Consider the following 18,598-nt stretch of genomic DNA (forward strand, 5'->3'; position numbering starts at 1 on the left):
ATACATTTATTATAGAAAATATATGATATAACAAAACATATCGGTTCCATGAAAAATATGACTACCATATCGAGATGTTATTATATATAAATAGGATCGTTGTCATAGAGATGTTTAATTGTATATATAATCTAGGCAATCAATATGTGCATTGCATGGAGATATGGGGTGGGGTCTGGATCGGGGCGGGTGTTAAAAATGTAAAGTAGACAATCAACATGAATTGTCATTCATGAAAAGAAAAAATTATTTTTTCGCTTTTCATTGTTCCAAATAAAGAATTTCATTTTTTTGAACTTGTTTCTCAAGAAAAAAATATCACAATACTATAACTAATGGAAAATATTTTTCTCCATGTGAAACCCATAGCATGATAATTTACTCCATTAACAATGCGGCCAGTTCAATCAGATTAAGCAACCTAACTTAGACACTTTGGAGAGTGGATTTTAATGTGGATAGAAAATTTAAAAAATAGCCACTTTAAACTCATTTAACTAATAAATAGCTAATATCAGGAGTTTCAAATGAATATCATAGAAATTCTTTTTTAAAATTTGTAACACTATGATAGTGGCTATATTTTCAAAAAGTAGACTCAAAAGGAACGGGTAAATGCTCTATTCACTTTTAATGTAGGTGCTCTTAATTAAAATGTTGCTTAAGAATGGGTGACTAAACTTTGTAGATAACTCCTCCATTTGGATTTTTTTGTGGATTGTCCAAAGTCTTTTAGGGTTTGGCCTTCATAGAAAAATAAAGATAATCAAAAAGGTATTTTTTTTTGTCAAAATCAAATTTCTTAAATCATACATTTGCTTAATTATGATCCTTGTCTCGTATATATAATATGCTTAGCAAGGTTTGTTTGATGTATTGCTTAATTCTTGTTTATTTAAATTATCTATTAGTGAAAAACATTAATTAGTAGGACTTTAAAAATGTGTATGAATATCACTAAACGTAAATGCAATAAATTAAATTAGTGACGGAAAAAGTTACTCAAAACTCATATAATCAGTTCAATTCGTCCAAATTTTAATGTGTTGGGACAAAAACATTTTTATTGATGGACTGATTTGATTATGCTTAAGTTAATCCATTATAATTCTCTTGCCCAAATAAATCTTCAACAATACCTAACTATAACCCATGAGATTACTCAACTATGATCAGTGGCAGAGCCAGAATTTTGATTAAGTAAATTTAAAATTTGAAGAAGTAGACACATGAACTTGTCGAATGAGGTTCGACATCTACTATATATACATAAAAAATTATTTTAACCATATATAAATAATATAATATTTTATCGAAGAAGGTTCGGATTACCCCTGACTATTTAGTGGCTCCACCCCTAACTATGACCCCTTACCATTTAGCTCATAAGCTAATAACCGTTCACTTAATTGCATAAGCTAAAAATAGTTTTAAAAGTGTATAATATATATGTAGTTGTGTTTACTAATTAATGATATCAGTTTAAAAAATAAATAGTGAACCAGAGCGGCTATTTGTGCAAAAGATCCCTGCAACCAAACCAAATGGGCCCTAAATCCACTAGAATGCCCCAAAACCCTAACTATATAATGTTATCATTCCCTATTACTTCATAAACCCTAGTAGCAGCACTGAAGTTCCGTCATTTGAAGGCTCTCTTTGCTCAAAATCTTCAAAGTACTCTCTCGCTCTCAAATTTCTGTTGTTCGTAGTTTTAATTTTTTTGTTGTTTCAGCGATTTATATCTGAATGTATTGTTTGTTGTGTTTATTTTGAAAAGAGAAGAGAAAATGAAGGTAATCGCCGCTTACTTGTTGGCCGTGTTGGGTGGCAACACCAGCCCTACAGAGAAGGATTTGAAGAAAATCCTTGGATCTGGTACGACCTTCAAGTTCTTGAGAAAGTTTTTTCTTTCTTGTATATATACACATTTTTTCCGTATTACTGCTTTATTGCATATGGATCCTGGATATGTTGCAATTTCTACTTCACTCTATAGACACTGATCCGTGAACTTATTTGTTAGTATGTGAATGTAGTTGGTTTATGTGCCCAAATTACTTTTACGTGTACCCCGAATTAACAAATTATGTATTGCATTTTGTCAATTTTCTGAGAGAGATTTAGCTCAAATGCTAGATAATATTAGCTATTATGAGAGGGGTACTGACTTCTAACATGACAATTTGGCTTGTGATAGTATCAGAGGTAGCAGTAAAAAATATGGAAGGAATGTGTAAAAGTTAGATTGATAGAGATTTTTCAGAACTTTGAATTTGGAATTTTTGAAGTTGTGAAAGTTATATACTAGAATATTATTATTAGTGAACTAGTGTTGGATATTTTGGGATCATGGAACGCCCTTGAATGTAAAGGTGTGTTAATTGGGTTTGAAAGAGTAGTTTTCCCCCTTGATGAGGGTGTTATGGAATTTCATTTAGTTAAACATGCTCCTTGTTTTTTGTTTCAAGTTACCAGATTTTGTAGTGGCTATTATGACTGAGTAACTAGCTAACATCTTGGTTTCATTACCTTGTAGCATTATTTTTGGTTTTCATGGCAATATTTACTTATATTAACCTGTAAAGTGAGAATTATTTGTCTTGTACCATACCTGTTTGAGTCGTCCAGAGGCAAGAATATACTGTAATCTTTATTCCTCTTGAATAAAGAATCATGCAGTAATTGATTTGACTTCAGAAGTTAAGTTGATGCAATGTAATTACCTTGATGCTATTTAATATTGTTCGATTTGGGTTTTCTGTCTGAAGTATCTTAAACTGATGATGTGTAATGTAGTTGATGCTGCTGAATTAGTAAATATACATTCAGATTGCACTGTTTTTATGTATTGTCTTGAAACTGGTGATATGTTATTAGGTTGATGCTCCGTAGTAAACTCGGTTGGCTTGTTATTCTCAACTGTGATACATGTCTGCTGGTTTTAGTGGTTCATTTTGAATTAACGTTTGAAACACATGCTGCAGTTGGAGCTGAGGCTGATGATGATAGGATTCAACTGCTACTCTCTCAAGTTGAGGGCAAAGATATCACTGAGCTGATTGCTGCTGGCAGAGAAAAGTTGGCTTCAGTACCTTCTGGTGGTGGTGCTGTTGCAGTTGCTGCCCCTTCTGGTGGTGGTGGTGCTGCACCTGCTGCTGAGGAGAAGAAGGAAGAGAAAAAAGTGGAAGAAAAAGAGGAGTCAGATGATGTAAGTTGCTATCGTAATTTTATGAAGTTGCTTGTTGGCTGATGGTCAATATTTCTTTTATACCTTTAAATCCTCTCACATGCTTGTGTTTTTCTCGAATTTGTTTTGTAGGACATGGGCTTCAGTCTTTTCGATTAGGAGAACTCGAAGAATTCAGTTTATGAAGTATCCCCTTTTCCTGTTGTTCTTCCCCTTTGGGTGTATTTTAGGAGGTTTATTGTCACAGATTTTGTTTGAACTTAGAATTTTCATGGAAAACATGTTGAGGCAAACAGTTGAAATTAGAGTATGTATTTCCAATGTTCAGGTTGGTTTTTTGTCTCTGTGTCGAATCCTTGATAGGCGCTGGAGCTTTGAATCGCTCAGTCATGGTGCATTATCACATTTCTTATCAAGATTCGATTATTGGGTAGAGATAATTATGTATTTGGAATAATTCATTCTATCATTATACTACAAATGACCTGCGACTATTTAACCCTCGTGCTAAACTTTTTTTAAAGAGCAAATTACTTTTATACCTGCACAAATGTGTCTGTATAAATTTTATTTGTGTAGCCATATATCTTTTTTGTAATTTTGTTTTATTCTTAAAAAAATAAATAGAGGAAGAAAGTGGTAAAAGAGCAAGGACAATAGAAATGGAAGAAAATGTTGTTTTTTTAATATAAAAATGAATAAGTTTCTGACTTATTTTTTACGTTTGCTATGTAATAAAAGATAAGTACTATTCTAAGTATATTTGTATATAATTCAAATAAAATTATAATATATATGAAATTTATTTTTTCGCTTTTTTCATTAAACAAATTATTTTTCTCATTTTTAAAAATTTTATTTTCTAGAATTTTACCAAACAAAGATGAAAAACTTAAATTATGTTTTGTCCTGCTTACCGAACACATTGTAATGTAGAGGAGGGGAGGAGGCTAGAAAAGGGTTAACAATCCGTGGGATTCCAAAATCGAAAGCAACAATTTTGGGTAAAAGCATCATTCACTTCTCCTCCGGTGAATACGATGGATAATTCTGCCGCAGCGACGCCGGTGTCGCAGCCATCACCGTTTTCCACCCAATTTCAACAATCACATTCTCAGGTATCGATAACTGCCGCCAATCTCCGGACGTTCTCCGACTCCCTCTCCGCTTTCCAACAATGCTTCAATGATCTACAACGACACATTGATTCAATACAAACTTCAATCAACTCTATGCTGCTACCCCCTCAACCTTTACCCACCTCATCATCATCACCAACAGTTGCAACCCCAGCCCCAGCCCCGGAGCCAGAATCATCTTGGGAATCTGACCCCTCTGAAGATCTAGAAGAAGAAGAAGAAGTCAAGCAAGAGGAAAAGGAAGTGGAGGGAGAGGGAGAGGGGGCAGGCGAAGGTGAAGGTGAAGGCGAAGACGAAGGAGAGGAAGTGAAATCTCCTCGTTCAGAACTAAAATCTCCTCGTTCAGAACTGAAATCGCCTCGTTCAGAGTTGGAAATTTTCTGCGAAACGATGGACCATCATGGTCTGCGGAAGTATATGATAACACATATCTCAAATTTTCGTGGACTGCGTGAAGAAGCCTCCAAGGCATTGAGACTTTCGCCCAGTCCTGCAAGCGTTGTATTTAAATGTATCGGCAAGTTTTATGTTACAGTGGGCAAGAAGTATGCAAATGAATCACCTTTGAGCCGGGGAAGGAAGGCTAACGTATTGCTTTTGGAGTGCTTCTTGTTAATGATAGGAATCGACAATAAGGGAGTTGAGATTGAGCAATGGGTGAAGGAAGCGGCAGAGCAAACAGCTTTAGCATGGTTGGAGAGGATGGATTCTGAAGGAGTAAAGCCTCAAGAAATTGATGCCCGGGGTTTGCTCTACTTTATTGGGGGTTTCGGGATTCCAGATAAATTTACAAATGCTAATATCAGAAATTTGCTTCAGGTAAGTAACCTCAAGTGGGCTTCTGATGCACTTAAAAGATCAAATGTTCTCATGGCAAAGTTTCCAGAAATAATAGAGGAAATGGTGGCGAACAAGGCAGTAGTTAAAGCTATTCATATTGTCTATAGTGTTGGAATGCAGGACAAATTTAACCCTAGGACACTTTTGACAACATTTATAAGAGAGTCTAAAAAATCATTTGACAACATGAATGGATCACTAAGTGCACATCAAGGGAATATTGGAGTAAAAGGGAAGTACTTATCTGATCTGAAATCGATTCTCAAATGTTTGAGATATCACGAGATTGATCCTTCAAAAGTTCTTCCCGGATGGGAATTCAGTAGGAGAATAATGAGCTTGGAGAGAGAAATTACTGAATTCAATAAGCAGATAGCTGATAAGAAGATGGCACCGCAAAATGCTGGATCACGTAAGAGAAAAAATGATGGAACTGTGTGGTTGAGCAACAAAGAAGTGAAACACTCACATTTTTCAAATCCATGGCTGCCACAACATCAAAGAGTTGTTAGTAATGTCATTAGCAACAACAACTTGTTTGAAGGAGGTGGAACTTCTGGCCACGATTATGGTTATTTTATGCCCCCTTTGGTATTGCATGGACCTGTTGCAGGCTCAATACATGAAAATGTTGGTTATCCACTGGCAGGACCTGTGAGAGATGTGGCCATTGGTGGAACTGGGGCAGGTATATCAGCAAGTGCTAATAGTATTCATGCAGGCATGGATGTTGTCCCTCAAGGAGTTTCACATGCTGGAGGTCATCTAGGGAATCGAGTTGATAGTATACCCGGGCAAATAGGAAGTCATGCTGGTCAATTATATGGATCCGCTTATAGGCCATCAACCTACTTGCAAGTCCCAAACACCATAGCCGGTGATTCTTATAGGCCTGCACCATTCATGGAAAGCTCAAAGGGCTTGCCAAACACCATACCTGGTGATTCTAATAGGACACCGCCGTACTTGGAAGTCTCTCCGGGGTTGTCAAACACCATACCTAGTAATGCTTATAGGCCTGTACCATACATGGAAAGCTCTAAGGGTTTGCCAAACAACATACCTGGTGATGCTAATAGGCCACCACCATCACTGGAAGGCTCTATGGAGTTGCAGAACACCATACATGGTGATGCTTTTAGGACACCACCATATTTGGAAGGCTCTACGGGGTTGCCAAATGCTATACCTCCACCATATCAGTTTCCTAATACTGTTCCAGCAACTGAACTAAACCAAAGCAGTGGCTCACAGGCAGTTGATGCTCATCCTTCGTCCTCCTTGTACCAGCAGAGATAGTTTTGAGGTGGCCAAGCATTACTTTCTCCTTAGTTTCCGTTTCTGTAAGATATAAAGCCAGTCTAGAACTGATTTCTGTCTCAGAAATATTTGTGTTTCATTAGCGACTAAAATCTTATTTTGGCCCAGTTTGGCATTACATTTCAGTGAACATGCCTAAAATTTTATCTTTATTTTGGCCCATTTGTCGCTATGCGTTCTCAATTATTAGATGACCAATAATCCTGGAAAGTTTGCTTTACGTGGACTTAAATAATCACAACATGTCGCTGTTGAGTTTTTCCCTCCATAAATGCATTTCTCTTATTTTGTGTAAAATGATCTCTGGTCCTTTTTCTTGTAACTTTGTTCAGTACAGTTTGCTTGTGGTTTGTTACTTTTCCTGAATGATATGTTCTTATATCTATGTAGAAAGTCATCTCCTGGTAATTCATGTATGATGATCGGAAACATGTTTTCATAGAAGGGGACCACATACTCAACATCTTTTCCTTCTATAAGCTTACGGGATGAGAGGATGGAGTGTTGGATATCTAAGTATGCTCATTCTCATCCTATTTTCTTCTGATTGGAGAGAGTAAATTGTTTAGACCAGCATGGCAATGTTCTTTTCAAGATTGGATAGGTAGTTTAGTCCCTTCTCTGTCTCTTCTGTCTCATCATTGTTTTTCTAATCAGATTTTCTTGTTTGTGGGATTTCAGAGAAGTAATTATCTGTACTTATATGTCTTTTTTTTTTCTGGCCTTCTCCTATGGCCATTATTTCAATAGTGATAGCTTTCTGGAAATTGAACATACTTTGCATTGTGTTCATTGCAGACCCTGTGATGAAACACTTGCATTGTCTCGATGTTTCACTTTTATGAACTGGTTAAACCATTTGATGATATATTTGTATAAAGTATTTGGTATATGCTATTAGCAGAATAAAGTGGATGCTTGTGCATGAAATTGAGTAGATATTTTTGGTCTCTTGCTAGCATTGAAGATAATCAAATACCTGCTGTTCTTCCCCGTGCCCCCCCCCCCCAAAGCAAAATCCAGCTCTCTGGTTGAATTTCTTTGAGCCTTGAGAGACGTATAAAAAGATAGTAGCTGGATTTCCTATCATGTTTCCAGTCTATGCTTTCCTCTATAGGACAGGATCATCCTCCAGGGACTCTTCAAAACAGTAGTTTAGACTTCCTTTTCATGATCTTATTCTATTTTGTTGAAGGCTGCTGTAGTTGGGCCTGAAAATGAACTCGGAAAGCCTGCGGATGTTAATGAAGCCGCAGAACACATATTTAGCCATGATTTGATGAACAAATGCGTATAATATTTCATTTCGTACTAATGTTCTGTCTTTCTAGAAGAGCTCATTTAGAAGTGTGTCGTTTTTTTTGTTATCCTTGGCATAGATGAACAGATCATGTTGTTTACATTTCTTAATTCTATCATGTCTGTTCATCAGTTTTAAAGGTCTTAGATGTATCTTCTTTATTTCCAGCAGCTACTCCCAAAACAGAGTAAGCTGAAAGCAGCTTATAAATTGTTTTAGATAATCTAAGCCAAACAGGCCCAATTATTTTTTGGGCTTATTTTAAGCACAAAATGGTTTTAAGTTCGCTAGTCAAACACTCAAAAAAGCTGAAAACAGCTTATAAGTTGTTTCAACAACTTATAAGCCAATCCAAACAGGCTCTAAAGACATAAAGTTAGGTCGTATCACTAATGATGAAGTGAAAAGCCATTTACAGTTGCTCCTTTCTTATATGTAGATCAGTATTCTTTACCAGTTCTCCTATGTCAATTCACGTATTTTTATTTACATGGCACTTGATGTAGGACATATTACTGTAATACTTCTTAAATTGCAGATATATACACTTCATACCCGATGACTCCCAATCTTGAGTTGTCCAGAGATCCTTTTATATAGAAATTGCAGTTGGGTGAGACAGAGGTAAATTTGATTAATTACCAGCTCAGCTTAGGGCAAGATAGTCTGGTGGCTTTGTGAAACTATTGGTCGTCCTACATGTCAAAAAACTGTATTCGTGCCAACAGAATAGCTACTCCATTTAACTCGCTTTGTGAATTCCCAATCTAGCATCTAACTCGATTTCAACGAGAGACGGTTTGTTGCTGGGGAAAGACTGTTGAGGTACAATGGGCATGGTTATGAGATTGATTGTGTCCATCAGAAAAAATCCTTATTCTTAGGTGAGAAGTCCTGAATATCCAAACTAAAGCCCCAATCCTTCATCTCTAAACATAGAAACTTTCTTATAGTAGCTGCTTTTCTTTGCACTACTTAAGGAAGTTTAAGGTTGTAGGATGCTGCTTGATTTGAGCTTCAGTTCATCATTCCATTCATACATTTGTGGATAACTCCTTGTCTCTATTATACCACTTCAGTTTCCTCTGTTCTCTTTCTCTATAATTAGATAAAGTTGGGATTTTCTTAAGAATTTTTCTGTTATTTGTAATTTTGTCAGAAAAAACTTAACTCACTTTTGTCGATCTAACTTCCAGCTGAGTGGTTTGTTCATGATCCAACAAAGGTAGGATTATCCTTCAATTTTCTCTTTTTTCTTCTATAGACTGTGGTGCATGCATTTCCTTCTTACTCTTTTTATTTGGGGTGAGAATTGGAATTTGTTATAACTTATGAAGCTGTCTCAAAATTATACTTGGTTGATAAAAAGAAAAACCTGTCCAGAATTGCGATTCCATCAAGAATGTCAAACATTTGTGTCTACTGTGTTATCGTAAAATTTATGATAGTAAATTTCTTAAAACATTCAGTTGGTTGGCGTCTAACTTGAAAGCACTGAATCAGAGAATACTATAAGCCAACAGGTACGAATCCACTGTACGTGAAAGCTGAAATTTCTTATATGTAAGGAGTTGTCTTTGTCCAGTCTATGAAAACAGTTACGGGTTCTTAGTAGTGCCGAAAGTAAAAAAGACATTTTGTTTGTGGTGAACATGTTGCCATTGTTATTGTAAACAACTTTCACTTCAAAAATGAAAATTTTAAACTCAAGAAATTTCAGTTAGAGATGTAAAACTCGACTACCAGGTATGACACCTTAAGTTTCTCTTGACCTCTGAATGTTCTGTAATACTTGCCTTAGATTTGGTAACATAAGTTTGCTTAATTAGTTTTCAGATTAAACATTGATGCTCTCTGTCTTCACTAGTGAAGGTTGTGTAGTCTTCACAGGCAAGAAGGAATGGCAAGAAGTTTAGATGTTGCATGTGAGTTTCTCCTCTGTAGTCTTCAGAATTTTGGAATTGTTCCATCTTGATGATCGTTTTTTGTAATGCAGAAGATGCATATTAATAATGCTCTGTAAAATCTGCATCTTGTCTTCTGGTGCAGAGTGGTTTTTTGAAAACAAATGCAGCTTTGTTTGCTGTTAACTCTCTATATATTGGCGTCCAAGTCTACCAATGTGCTTTTTTCCTTTCATTTATGTTGGCGATGTATCCTATATATTGGCTGCCAAGTCTGCTAATGTGCTTTTTTCTATAATATGTTTGCTTTATTTGGAGATGGAAATTTGGTGGAATGTGGAATCAAGTTAGTTGAGAAGTAAAAGTTAAAACAGGATGATGTTGCAAGTAGAATATGAAATAATATCTAGACCTTCAAGTTAATTAGACTGAAGCATTGAGCTCATGATGAATTTGGTTTTATTACCTTTATACATATTTCAGATAAATATTGTGATAATAACCATAGTGTTATGTAACCTTCTACATAGACATAATGCTCTGATTTGACCAATTTTTGTATTAAATAGCATTTAAAGGTCAGCAAATTGTTCAATTTGTTTTCCTTTTCACGTTCCTGTAAAGTTTTGGCCTACCTATTCGAAAATTCTTAATTATTGCGTTGCTTTCTTGCAGGAAGGTTCCAAGGAAAGCTGCATTTGGAGGAAAAGATGCAGAAGAGTGAAACTAAACTTGAAAATAGAAATTGAGGTAAGGTAGCATTACTGTGAAAGGAGCGCTTTTAACATTCTTGTCGATTGTTTTAACTCATTTGTATCCGTCCAAAAGTTGGCAGGAGGAAAAGTATTGATTCAAAAGATACCACTACCCCTCCCCCCCCTCCCCCATACACTTTGAAAATTTGAAGGAAAAAGGAAGTTTCTATAGCATACCCTTCCTCCCTTTGTTTTATTTTAGAAACTGTTAATGTGACTTATCAAGCCTATATCCTAAAAGCTTCTTTTCATGTATGTGCTTTTGCCTCATGTTTTCTGTGGTTATAATCATGTAGTTGATTGTTACTTCTCCAAGATAGATGATGAATATTGGGAAGACCTAGAGCTGCCTCCCAAGTCAAACTTGCTTCCATATGCAATTGGAAACTTCTGTTCAGTGGATCATAATAGGTGCTCTCACTTCTTGGATTAGTACAGATTCAAACCAAAGCCAAAGCTCCAAAGGCCTCAAGGATAAGTTCCTTTTCTATGGAAGAAAGAGAGTGCCACAACTATTATTTGAGAAGCTTGGAAATTCCTTCTGGGAACAGCCAGCAGATAGAAAGACCAGTGTCTGGCTTGCTACTGCTTGGGATGGATAATACGTAGTTACTACTCTCTTGTTATTTCCTTTTAAAGCGCTGCTAATTATCCTTCTGTGGGCTTGTCAGCAACTAAACGCATGTCATCTTGTTGTATGAAATTTCAAAACTCTAGCCCAACGGAAGATTCTACATTACTAAGTATTCTCCAGGCTGTCTGTATACGCATAATGTAATATTCTTTAATTTGTTCCAATGTAAATGGTTGTGGACTAGATCTGTGTGTCTTTACTAGTAAGGGTGCACCTTTTCTTGAAACACAAGCAGTATAATTTAGTTCAGTTTTGGTTGAAGTATGTTTTGATCCCTGATTTTTCATCATTTTATATGCTATTTGATCTTGTCAATGTGCCTAAAGGACCTCTCTGTTTCCAGTCATTTATCAACATAAAGGCATCCACTAAGATGTAATTGTTGAATCATTCAATTCAGTAATGATTTATGATAAAGGTTCAATCTACATTGACAATATCAAGAAGTGGGTTTTGGATACCAGATGACTATAGCAAAAAAGAAACATTTGAAGCCCGGTAAGACAAGATAGATGTATAGTGAACTCTCCCCCAAATCCCTAAGAAAAGGAATAAAGAAAGAGACTGCAAATTTCTAGATCTAGACGCTTCAAATTTCTCCTGATAGCTTCCCCCTGTTATGAACCAGATATGTATGTGTAACGCGTTTGGACTCCAATAAGAATTTCAATTAATTTTTCTGCATTTCAAGATCAGATATTGTCAAATAATTGTGAAAAAAATACAAGGGAAAAGCTGAACTCCGTAAATAGTCAAACATACCTGCAACAAATCCAAGAATGGGAATGGGTTGCACTAGCCTTTGAGTGCTTTCAAGTCTTTGCCTGCAATAACTGATGGCGTTAGCATCATTCTACTTGATTCCGACAAGCATATGTAACAAGAAGAAAACACATAATTACCTGGTATACATGGTAAAAAGTGGATCTCGCATGAGGTACAACGCCCATAACATTCTTCGTCTTTTTAACTGCACAAGATTGTTGGACAAATTATCTTATTTCAGCATGCAAAATATAAATTTAAACAGGATTCATTACCATTGGTAGGTAAATTCTGCACAGAAGAAGTGTGGGGGTGGTTGCGTGATGATGGAGAAGTGCATAAAAAAGCCAGAGAGGAAAAGATTACACCAATATAATTAAGATAGAAATAAGGCACAGTCCAGTTCAAGAAAGAATCAACACCCAATCAGAGTCTAGAATCAGATCCAACACGGGAAAAAATGACGAAAAAGTTAACAGAAGAAATGCTGTTAATCCAAGGAGGCATCAACTGCTAAGTCTAGGGTCAGTAAAAGTGAACTTAGATTCCGTAAGAGGAGAAAGAAGATTGCTGAAATTCTGAAGTATCCTAACCTCGTCCTTCTCAGACTCAGAAGACTGAAGTTGCTGATTTTTCCCGCTATGTTGAGACATCAATGTAACTGAGAGAATGCTATTTCCGATGAGGTCCACAGCCAGTGACATGCACCAAGTAAACCACGACCGTGTTCCATATTTCTTCATCAATAGTACATAAACAAGAGGCCTTATGATGAACAGAATCTCTCCAGTCATGAAGAAGCCTCCAGGAACACCTTTCTCAGATAAGAAAGTCCATAGACTAGGTCTCTCAACTGGTTTACCTACAAGGATATTTTTTAAAAAATTAACTGGCAAGTGAGAAAAACAGTCAAATCACCTGAATTTGGCTCAGAACAAAAAACAGTTACTTGGAGGTTCCATTATTGCTTGCGGATGTTGCATTGTAGCATTCTTGCCAAAACTGCTTAAGGCAGATATTTCCCTGCCTTCAAGCTTCCCTGAGTTTTGCAACTGAAGTGTTTTTGCGATACCAGACTCTTCATTCCCTGTAGGCTTATCAAGCTGCCTCTTTGTTTCTTGAAGACTAAAAAAATCGGAATCAGTTTCTGCATTTTCAGTCTCCCCTCCTTCTAAAAGCATTTTGTACCCAGTCTTCCTGAAGATAACCAGCCTAAAACAAACCCTGAAATGAAAAAAAAATAGTGCATATATTTAGTCGTAAAGTACCAAACGAACCTTTTGGAGAGTATGAATAAGTTAGCTGGGATACTTACTTGACAGCCTCAGTTATGGCAATCAAATTCCATTTGTTCTTTTCACCATAAATTTGCTCAGCCACAACCTCAATCAATGTCTCCAAGTCCTTCAGCAAACTAAGGCACAATGATAAAGGGATAAAAGAAGACTCTGCACAGCTCGTATGCACCTCTGTTGGACTTGTCTCTATTATATATTTGTTCACGTTAGAGATCATTCCTATAAGGGATGACACTGCAAGGAATAGACAGTTCAGCGAAAAAGGGAATAAAAACATAGGTAGGAAAGTGAAAAATGCTAAAATGAAAGCTTTTCTGTCCTCTCAAGTAATTCCTTATTCATGTTTTTCATTAGGTAATACTCCATAAGAAATGAGACATTAAGCAAAGGAAACTTTTCCAATAAAGCTTCAATATTAAAGTTGCTAATTTTTTACACGAGAAAGACAACATGGAAAAGAGTGATCCCAAATTCAAAAGAGAAGAAATCAGTTTCGAAAGGTAATCTAACTGTCCTAAAAGCAGAAAAAAGAAGCCTATTGTTACCAAAGTTTCACAAAACCTGCTTCTGGCCCAATTTCTGATTCAGCAAACTCATTTGGGAGGAACCACGTTAAATTCTGAACATACAGAAAAAGATGAGGAAACAGTTAGTAAATACATATTCTGCTGACAACCATATTTCATCTCTGTCAAGTATGAGGAGGCTATGTATGCAACAACCAAGACTTGAAGGAAGAAGTCCTATAAATATTTTTAAAACTTGAAGATATAAATGAAAACGGCAAAGGCGTCAGACTATCTGAGGGAGAACAACAAAACTATGATATCTCTTGGCAATGTAACATCTCAAGCGATGATACCTTCCATCTAAGTTTGATCCAAAAAAGTAACAACATGATAAAAATGTCATTGGCAAATATATGTCTTAATGTAAACAAGGAACTCCTACTAAAAGATTTTTCATTTTTAGGAAAGTATCTTCCATAGGAAACAATTTACATCATACCAAACACACCATAAATATTCAAATATGTTTTCCATTTTACCCTAATGATTGTATTTTCTGCGGCGAGCTGACCACCCTAACTATAAATCTAAAATTACTTCTAACTTGCTAAAATAAAAGACCATCTTTTTTTAAAACTGATGGCGTCTAAGCTTGTGCACACCTCAACTATTTTACCAGGTTACCGACATTCTCCAACTAGTACTGGTGTTGGTAACTTTGCTCATTCCGGCTTCAATAGAAGCTGGGTTCACGGAGCAAAGATGCCTCAAGAAACCATTAAACATTATTCGAGCATTTGTTGATCCATAGGCTACACCCTTTGATGTTCAACATCAGATTATTCCAAGTATCCCCTTATCCTGGTCCAGGGTGCCAAAAGTCAACATCCATGGTGATTGACACAACATTATGTGTCAGTTCCCCAGATGAGATTTTCCAACATGCCAACAACCCTAAGTCTCATTTAACAAACATTTGAAAACCAAACCACTAAGAAATGTCTCATAGTTTTCGGTTAAGCTCAAACAAGCACAAAACCACTCAAAGATAGAAACTTTGAGAAGGAAAAAAAACCCATTTAGGCAGCAGGTTATGGAAATAAGCACAGAAATGAAATATATCAACTACATTCATCCAACATATTCAAAATTAAGTCCAATTTCACTCTTGTTTTCACACCATATATAAACAAGAAGGGAGCTTTAAATTGGGAAAAAATAAAAAATTGATATACATGGAGGATCTTACATTGAGAAGAGAATCCAATTGAAGCACAAAATCTTTATTCCTTGTAATCCATCTCTTATAAGCCTCCATAGCACCAAAAGGGTTTTCAGATCAAACCCAGAAATCACCCCAACTCTGAAATTAAATGCACCTTTCACTCACACAGTTAAAATATATATAAAGAAATGATTTGAAGAAGAAAACAAAGAAATTTGGTGTTAACATATTCATGAAGTTGATAGGGCTTAAGGCGTTTTCACAATCCAACAAAGTATATGAAAAAAAATCAAGAATTGACATTAATGTTGATTCTTTGAATATAAAGGCGAGAGCAAGAAAAATAAATGAAAAAAATGCCACGAGAAACATGCTCAACACCAGTGGCTGGATCCACCAATTTTACGAATGGGGTTCATGCTATTTAATGTTAAATATATACACATAAATTAAAAAAATTATTATATATATAGTGTAATTTTTTAACGAAGGCTTCAACTACACGTGGGTCCGCCCCTGCTCAACACTTGGTGACGACTATGAATATTTTAATTTAAATGTTCTACGTAATAAGTTTAAACCATTAAGATTTTAAAAATTACAAACATCTTTAATTTAAATTACAAGATTTAAAAATCTTTTTATTTATTAAATTTATATCTAGTCAAATCAAGATACTTAAATTAAAATTTTTTTAATTAAGAATGTTGCTAACTTGCTATGAATAAAAGGCTAGATTAAAAGAGTTCCTTATATTAGTGATAATAAAATTAAATACATATCGAAACACATTACTTATTTTTCTAGAAAGTTTCAACATACTCAACTAACATTCTAATGCATAAACAAATATGTTATTATTTATATGGTATATATTATACAATTCTTTGAACAAGTATGTATGTGTATATATATACATATATAAATAATACGTATAATGCATTATTATATGCTATATATAAATTATTTGTTATGTATAATAAATATTATATAACAATAACATAATCACTGTAATCCCACAAGTAAAGTCAGAGAAAATAGTGTGTATGCAGATCTTTCCCTATCTTAAGAGGTAGAGATAATGTTTTTGATAGACTCTTGACTCAAGTAATAACATTACAAAGTAGTCCGAAAAACGAAAACAATAAGAGTGAAGAAGCCAAGACTGAGGGCTAAAGAAAGTAAAACATACTAAAAAGAAATCGTCACAACAACAAAATAATATGATAACTTAAATATTAAAAATATTAAACAATAATATAAATGAAATAACAAGAACTCCCTGAACGACTACTAATATGGAAGTAAAAGCAAAACAATTACTTTCAATTACCTAACTAACCTCTACCCTAATTCATATCCATCTTATAGCTAAGGTCATATCCTCGATAAATTGAAATTGTGCAATAATCTTGTGTCATATTCTGTCTAATCACATCTTCCTAATACTTTTGTGACCTACCTCTATACCTACTGTGTACCTATCACAAACCTCTCACATTGCCGCACTTGGACATATGTGCGCACATCTCCTTTTCAAATGCCGAAACCATCTCAATCTTGTTTTTCACATTTTATCCTCCATCAAGGCAACTTTTACATTATCTTGATTATTTTTATTTCTAATTTTATCTCTCCTCGTATTCCACACATTCATCTCAACATTCTCATTTCAGCTTTTAGACATGAGAATTCTTGATTGACCAACACTTCACTTATACAGTATAGTCCTTCTAACCACCGTTCTATAGAATTTGCCGTTAAATTTTTATGGCATTTTCTTATCACAATTGTGTAAATTGGATAGTTACACAATTTACACAAATATCAGTGGATTTCAAAGTATTAAAGCTATAACTAAATGGCATGTATTTAAAACTGAAGGGCGTAGCTTAAGTGGCGTTGATCCTACAATTTTGAAAACCTTGTACGCAAATTAAATTAAAATAGAACAAAAACAAATTGTTTTTTTTAAAAAACCCTTACTGAAGCGAGCACGTCAATAGGCTGTTGCCTCTCATATAAACCCTTCCATAGAGATATTTTAGGAATATCAAATGTTATATAAATAATGTAATTAAAATTTAAAAAATTCGAATAAATTATATTTATGTAATTTTCTAGAAGTAGATGTAACTTTTGAAAATATCTTTTTTGAAAAAAATTACATAATATAAACTCTTTTGGATTAATAATTATCTTTTTTAAGGGTATTTTTTTTAATTACGATCTATAACATATTTATCTTAATTAATAACTAAAATCATCCCTAAACTATGGTCTAAACATAAGGTACATCCTTATATTATCTTAATAAACAAAAAAACATCCCATACTTCTGTTAATTGCAGTCAACAAACTAACGACACCAACCAAAAAAAAGGTGTCAGGTCCGTGACTTCTCCAGTCCCGATTGTCTTCCACCTCCAGGATCCAACAAGTAGGAAGCTTCAAAATTTTAGCTTTTTAGTTCGAAAATAGTCTAAATCTTTTTGTCGAAATTCTTATTCATATGCTATCATTTGAAAATTTTCTCTTCTTTCTTGTTCTTATAGTGCTTTAATTGTTTAATGTATTTGATTTATCTTTTCGTTATTTTTTGTTATTCTGAGAGGAATTATTGTTTCCTAAGAACAATTAGAAACAATCAAGATTTTCTAAGTCGGTGTTAATATGTCCATTACATGTTTGATGAAATGTCAGAAAATTCTGCAAATTTTGTTATTTTCTTTTTTGATTGTGGGTTTGGATAGTTTGAATGTTGCATTCATTTAACAATACATAAAGAAGTATCTGGATGCTAGATAGATTAAAATAAAATCAAAATCGGATTAATCTAGAGAGGCACCATTCTCATCTGCATCGGTACCATAATATTTTAAATTTTATACTGACTTTAAATTCTGAATTCGCATAATTTTCTATTTGAAGTTAAGAGAAAGTCGAAGTATGTAATACATTTTTAACAACGTAAATTAATTTGAATAGTATTGAATGATTGAAATTCACACATAAGACTTACAATACATTTGTATTAAAAATATTTTAGTTATTTTAGTATTTGAAACATGCCTATAATATGTATAATATATTGAATTAAAAAAATTATTTATTTTATTTTTTTACTTATTAACGATGTTAAAATATATTATTATATTAAAAATATTTTATTTATATATTCACCACGTGCATTGAAACATGCCTATAATATAATGTATTGAATTCAAAATCTATTAAAAAAAAATTAATTTTTTTTCTCTTATTAACGAAATATATTACTGTATTAAAAATATTTTAGTTATATATTCACCACGTGTATTGAAAAATGTCTATAGTATGTATAATATATTGAATTCGAAATGTATTACAATTATCATTTGTATTTATTTCTCTTATTAGGTTAGAAATGCACTATATATGTATTCACATTAAAAAAAATTATTTAATTTTAAAAATAGTAAAATCATCATTTCCGTAATATTCAATTCAAAATTAAATTTTAAAAATTAAAATAATTAATTATTATTTTAAAAAGAGGGAGAAGGAGAGAAAAAGAACGGACCAAACAAGAAAAAAGACAAGAAAGAAAGAGAGAAGGGAGGAAAGAGAAAGGAGAGAGAAAAAGACAAAGAAAAGAGAAGAAGGACAGAGAAAATGGTTGGGAAAAAACTATGGAGAGAGAAAAATAAAAGCGAAAAAATATATTTATTACCTTTTGC

At 34.2% G+C, this 18,598-nt stretch overlaps 3 protein-coding genes across 7 annotated transcripts; 2 read left to right on the forward strand and 1 right to left on the reverse strand.

Annotated features, from left to right (window-relative positions):
• The first annotated feature begins 1,569 nt into the window (after positions 1-1,569).
• On the forward strand, positions 1,570-3,526 carry LOC129901476 (60S acidic ribosomal protein P2-like). The gene is made up of 4 exons (XM_055976669.1): positions 1,570-1,677; positions 1,781-1,878; positions 2,988-3,211; positions 3,323-3,526. The coding sequence occupies exons 2-4, from the start codon at positions 1,791-1,793 to the stop codon at positions 3,347-3,349; spliced, it is 339 nt and encodes a 112-aa protein (XP_055832644.1). The 5' UTR covers positions 1,570-1,677; positions 1,781-1,790; the 3' UTR covers positions 3,350-3,526.
• Positions 3,527-4,104: 578 nt separating this feature from the next.
• On the forward strand, positions 4,105-11,343 carry LOC129901408 (protein FRIGIDA-like). Of its 4 annotated transcripts, none has more exons than XM_055976561.1 (5): positions 4,105-6,475; positions 6,880-7,093; positions 9,657-9,714; positions 10,369-10,443; positions 10,745-11,343. In XM_055976561.1, exon 1 carries the CDS (start codon positions 4,231-4,233, stop codon positions 6,466-6,468), a length of 2,238 nt encoding a protein of 745 aa, XP_055832536.1. In that variant the 5' UTR covers positions 4,105-4,230; the 3' UTR covers positions 6,469-6,475; positions 6,880-7,093; positions 9,657-9,714; positions 10,369-10,443; positions 10,745-11,343. The 4 variants fall into 4 exon arrangements, with proteins under 4 accessions (XP_055832536.1, XP_055832538.1, XP_055832539.1 ...); XM_055976563.1 differs by having other exon boundaries at positions 9,662-9,714; XM_055976564.1 differs by lacking the exon at positions 6,880-7,093 and having other exon boundaries at positions 9,662-9,714.
• A 108-nt stretch (positions 11,344-11,451) lies between these two features.
• Positions 11,452-15,263, reverse strand: LOC129901409 (peroxisome biogenesis protein 16-like). 2 transcript variants are annotated; one of them, XM_055976566.1, is made up of 8 exons: positions 14,904-15,263; positions 13,707-13,764; positions 13,163-13,379; positions 12,797-13,071; positions 12,441-12,709; positions 11,985-12,052; positions 11,845-11,906; positions 11,452-11,761 (listed from the first exon to the last, which is right to left on the reverse strand). In XM_055976566.1, exons 1-8 carry the CDS (start codon positions 14,970-14,972, stop codon positions 11,700-11,702), a joined length of 1,080 nt encoding a protein of 359 aa, XP_055832541.1. In that variant the 5' UTR covers positions 14,973-15,263; the 3' UTR covers positions 11,452-11,699. The 2 variants fall into 2 exon arrangements, with proteins under 2 accessions (XP_055832541.1, XP_055832542.1); XM_055976567.1 differs by lacking the exon at positions 14,904-15,263 and having other exon boundaries at positions 13,691-13,764.
• Positions 15,264-18,598: the final 3,335 nt, after the last annotated feature.

This window comes from Solanum dulcamara, chromosome 8 (assembly GCF_947179165.1).
Source record: "Solanum dulcamara chromosome 8, daSolDulc1.2, whole genome shotgun sequence".
Classification (NCBI taxonomy): domain Eukaryota; kingdom Viridiplantae; phylum Streptophyta; class Magnoliopsida; order Solanales; family Solanaceae; genus Solanum; species Solanum dulcamara.

Coding starts and splice junctions, on each gene's coding strand:
- LOC129901476 (XM_055976669.1), top strand. CDS start 1,791: ATGAAGGTAATCGCCGCTTACTTGTTGGCCGTGTTGGGTGGCAACACC. Junction 1,879..2,987: donor GAAGAAAATCCTTGGATCTG/GTACGACCTTCA, acceptor CACATGCTGCAG/TTGGAGCTGAGGCTGATGAT. Junction 3,212..3,322: donor AAAAAGAGGAGTCAGATGAT/GTAAGTTGCTAT, acceptor TTTGTTTTGTAG/GACATGGGCTTCAGTCTTTT.
- LOC129901408 (XM_055976561.1), top strand. CDS start 4,231: ATGGATAATTCTGCCGCAGCGACGCCGGTGTCGCAGCCATCACCGTTT.
- LOC129901409 (XM_055976566.1), bottom strand. CDS start 14,972: ATGGAGGCTTATAAGAGATGGATTACAAGGAATAAAGATTTTGTGCTT. Junction 13,380..13,706: donor AGAAATTGGGCCAGAAGCAG/GTTTTGTGAAAC, acceptor TATTCCTTGCAG/TGTCATCCCTTATAGGAATG. Junction 12,053..12,440: donor CTGAGTCTGAGAAGGACGAG/GTTAGGATACTT, acceptor AATCTTGTGCAG/TTAAAAAGACGAAGAATGTT.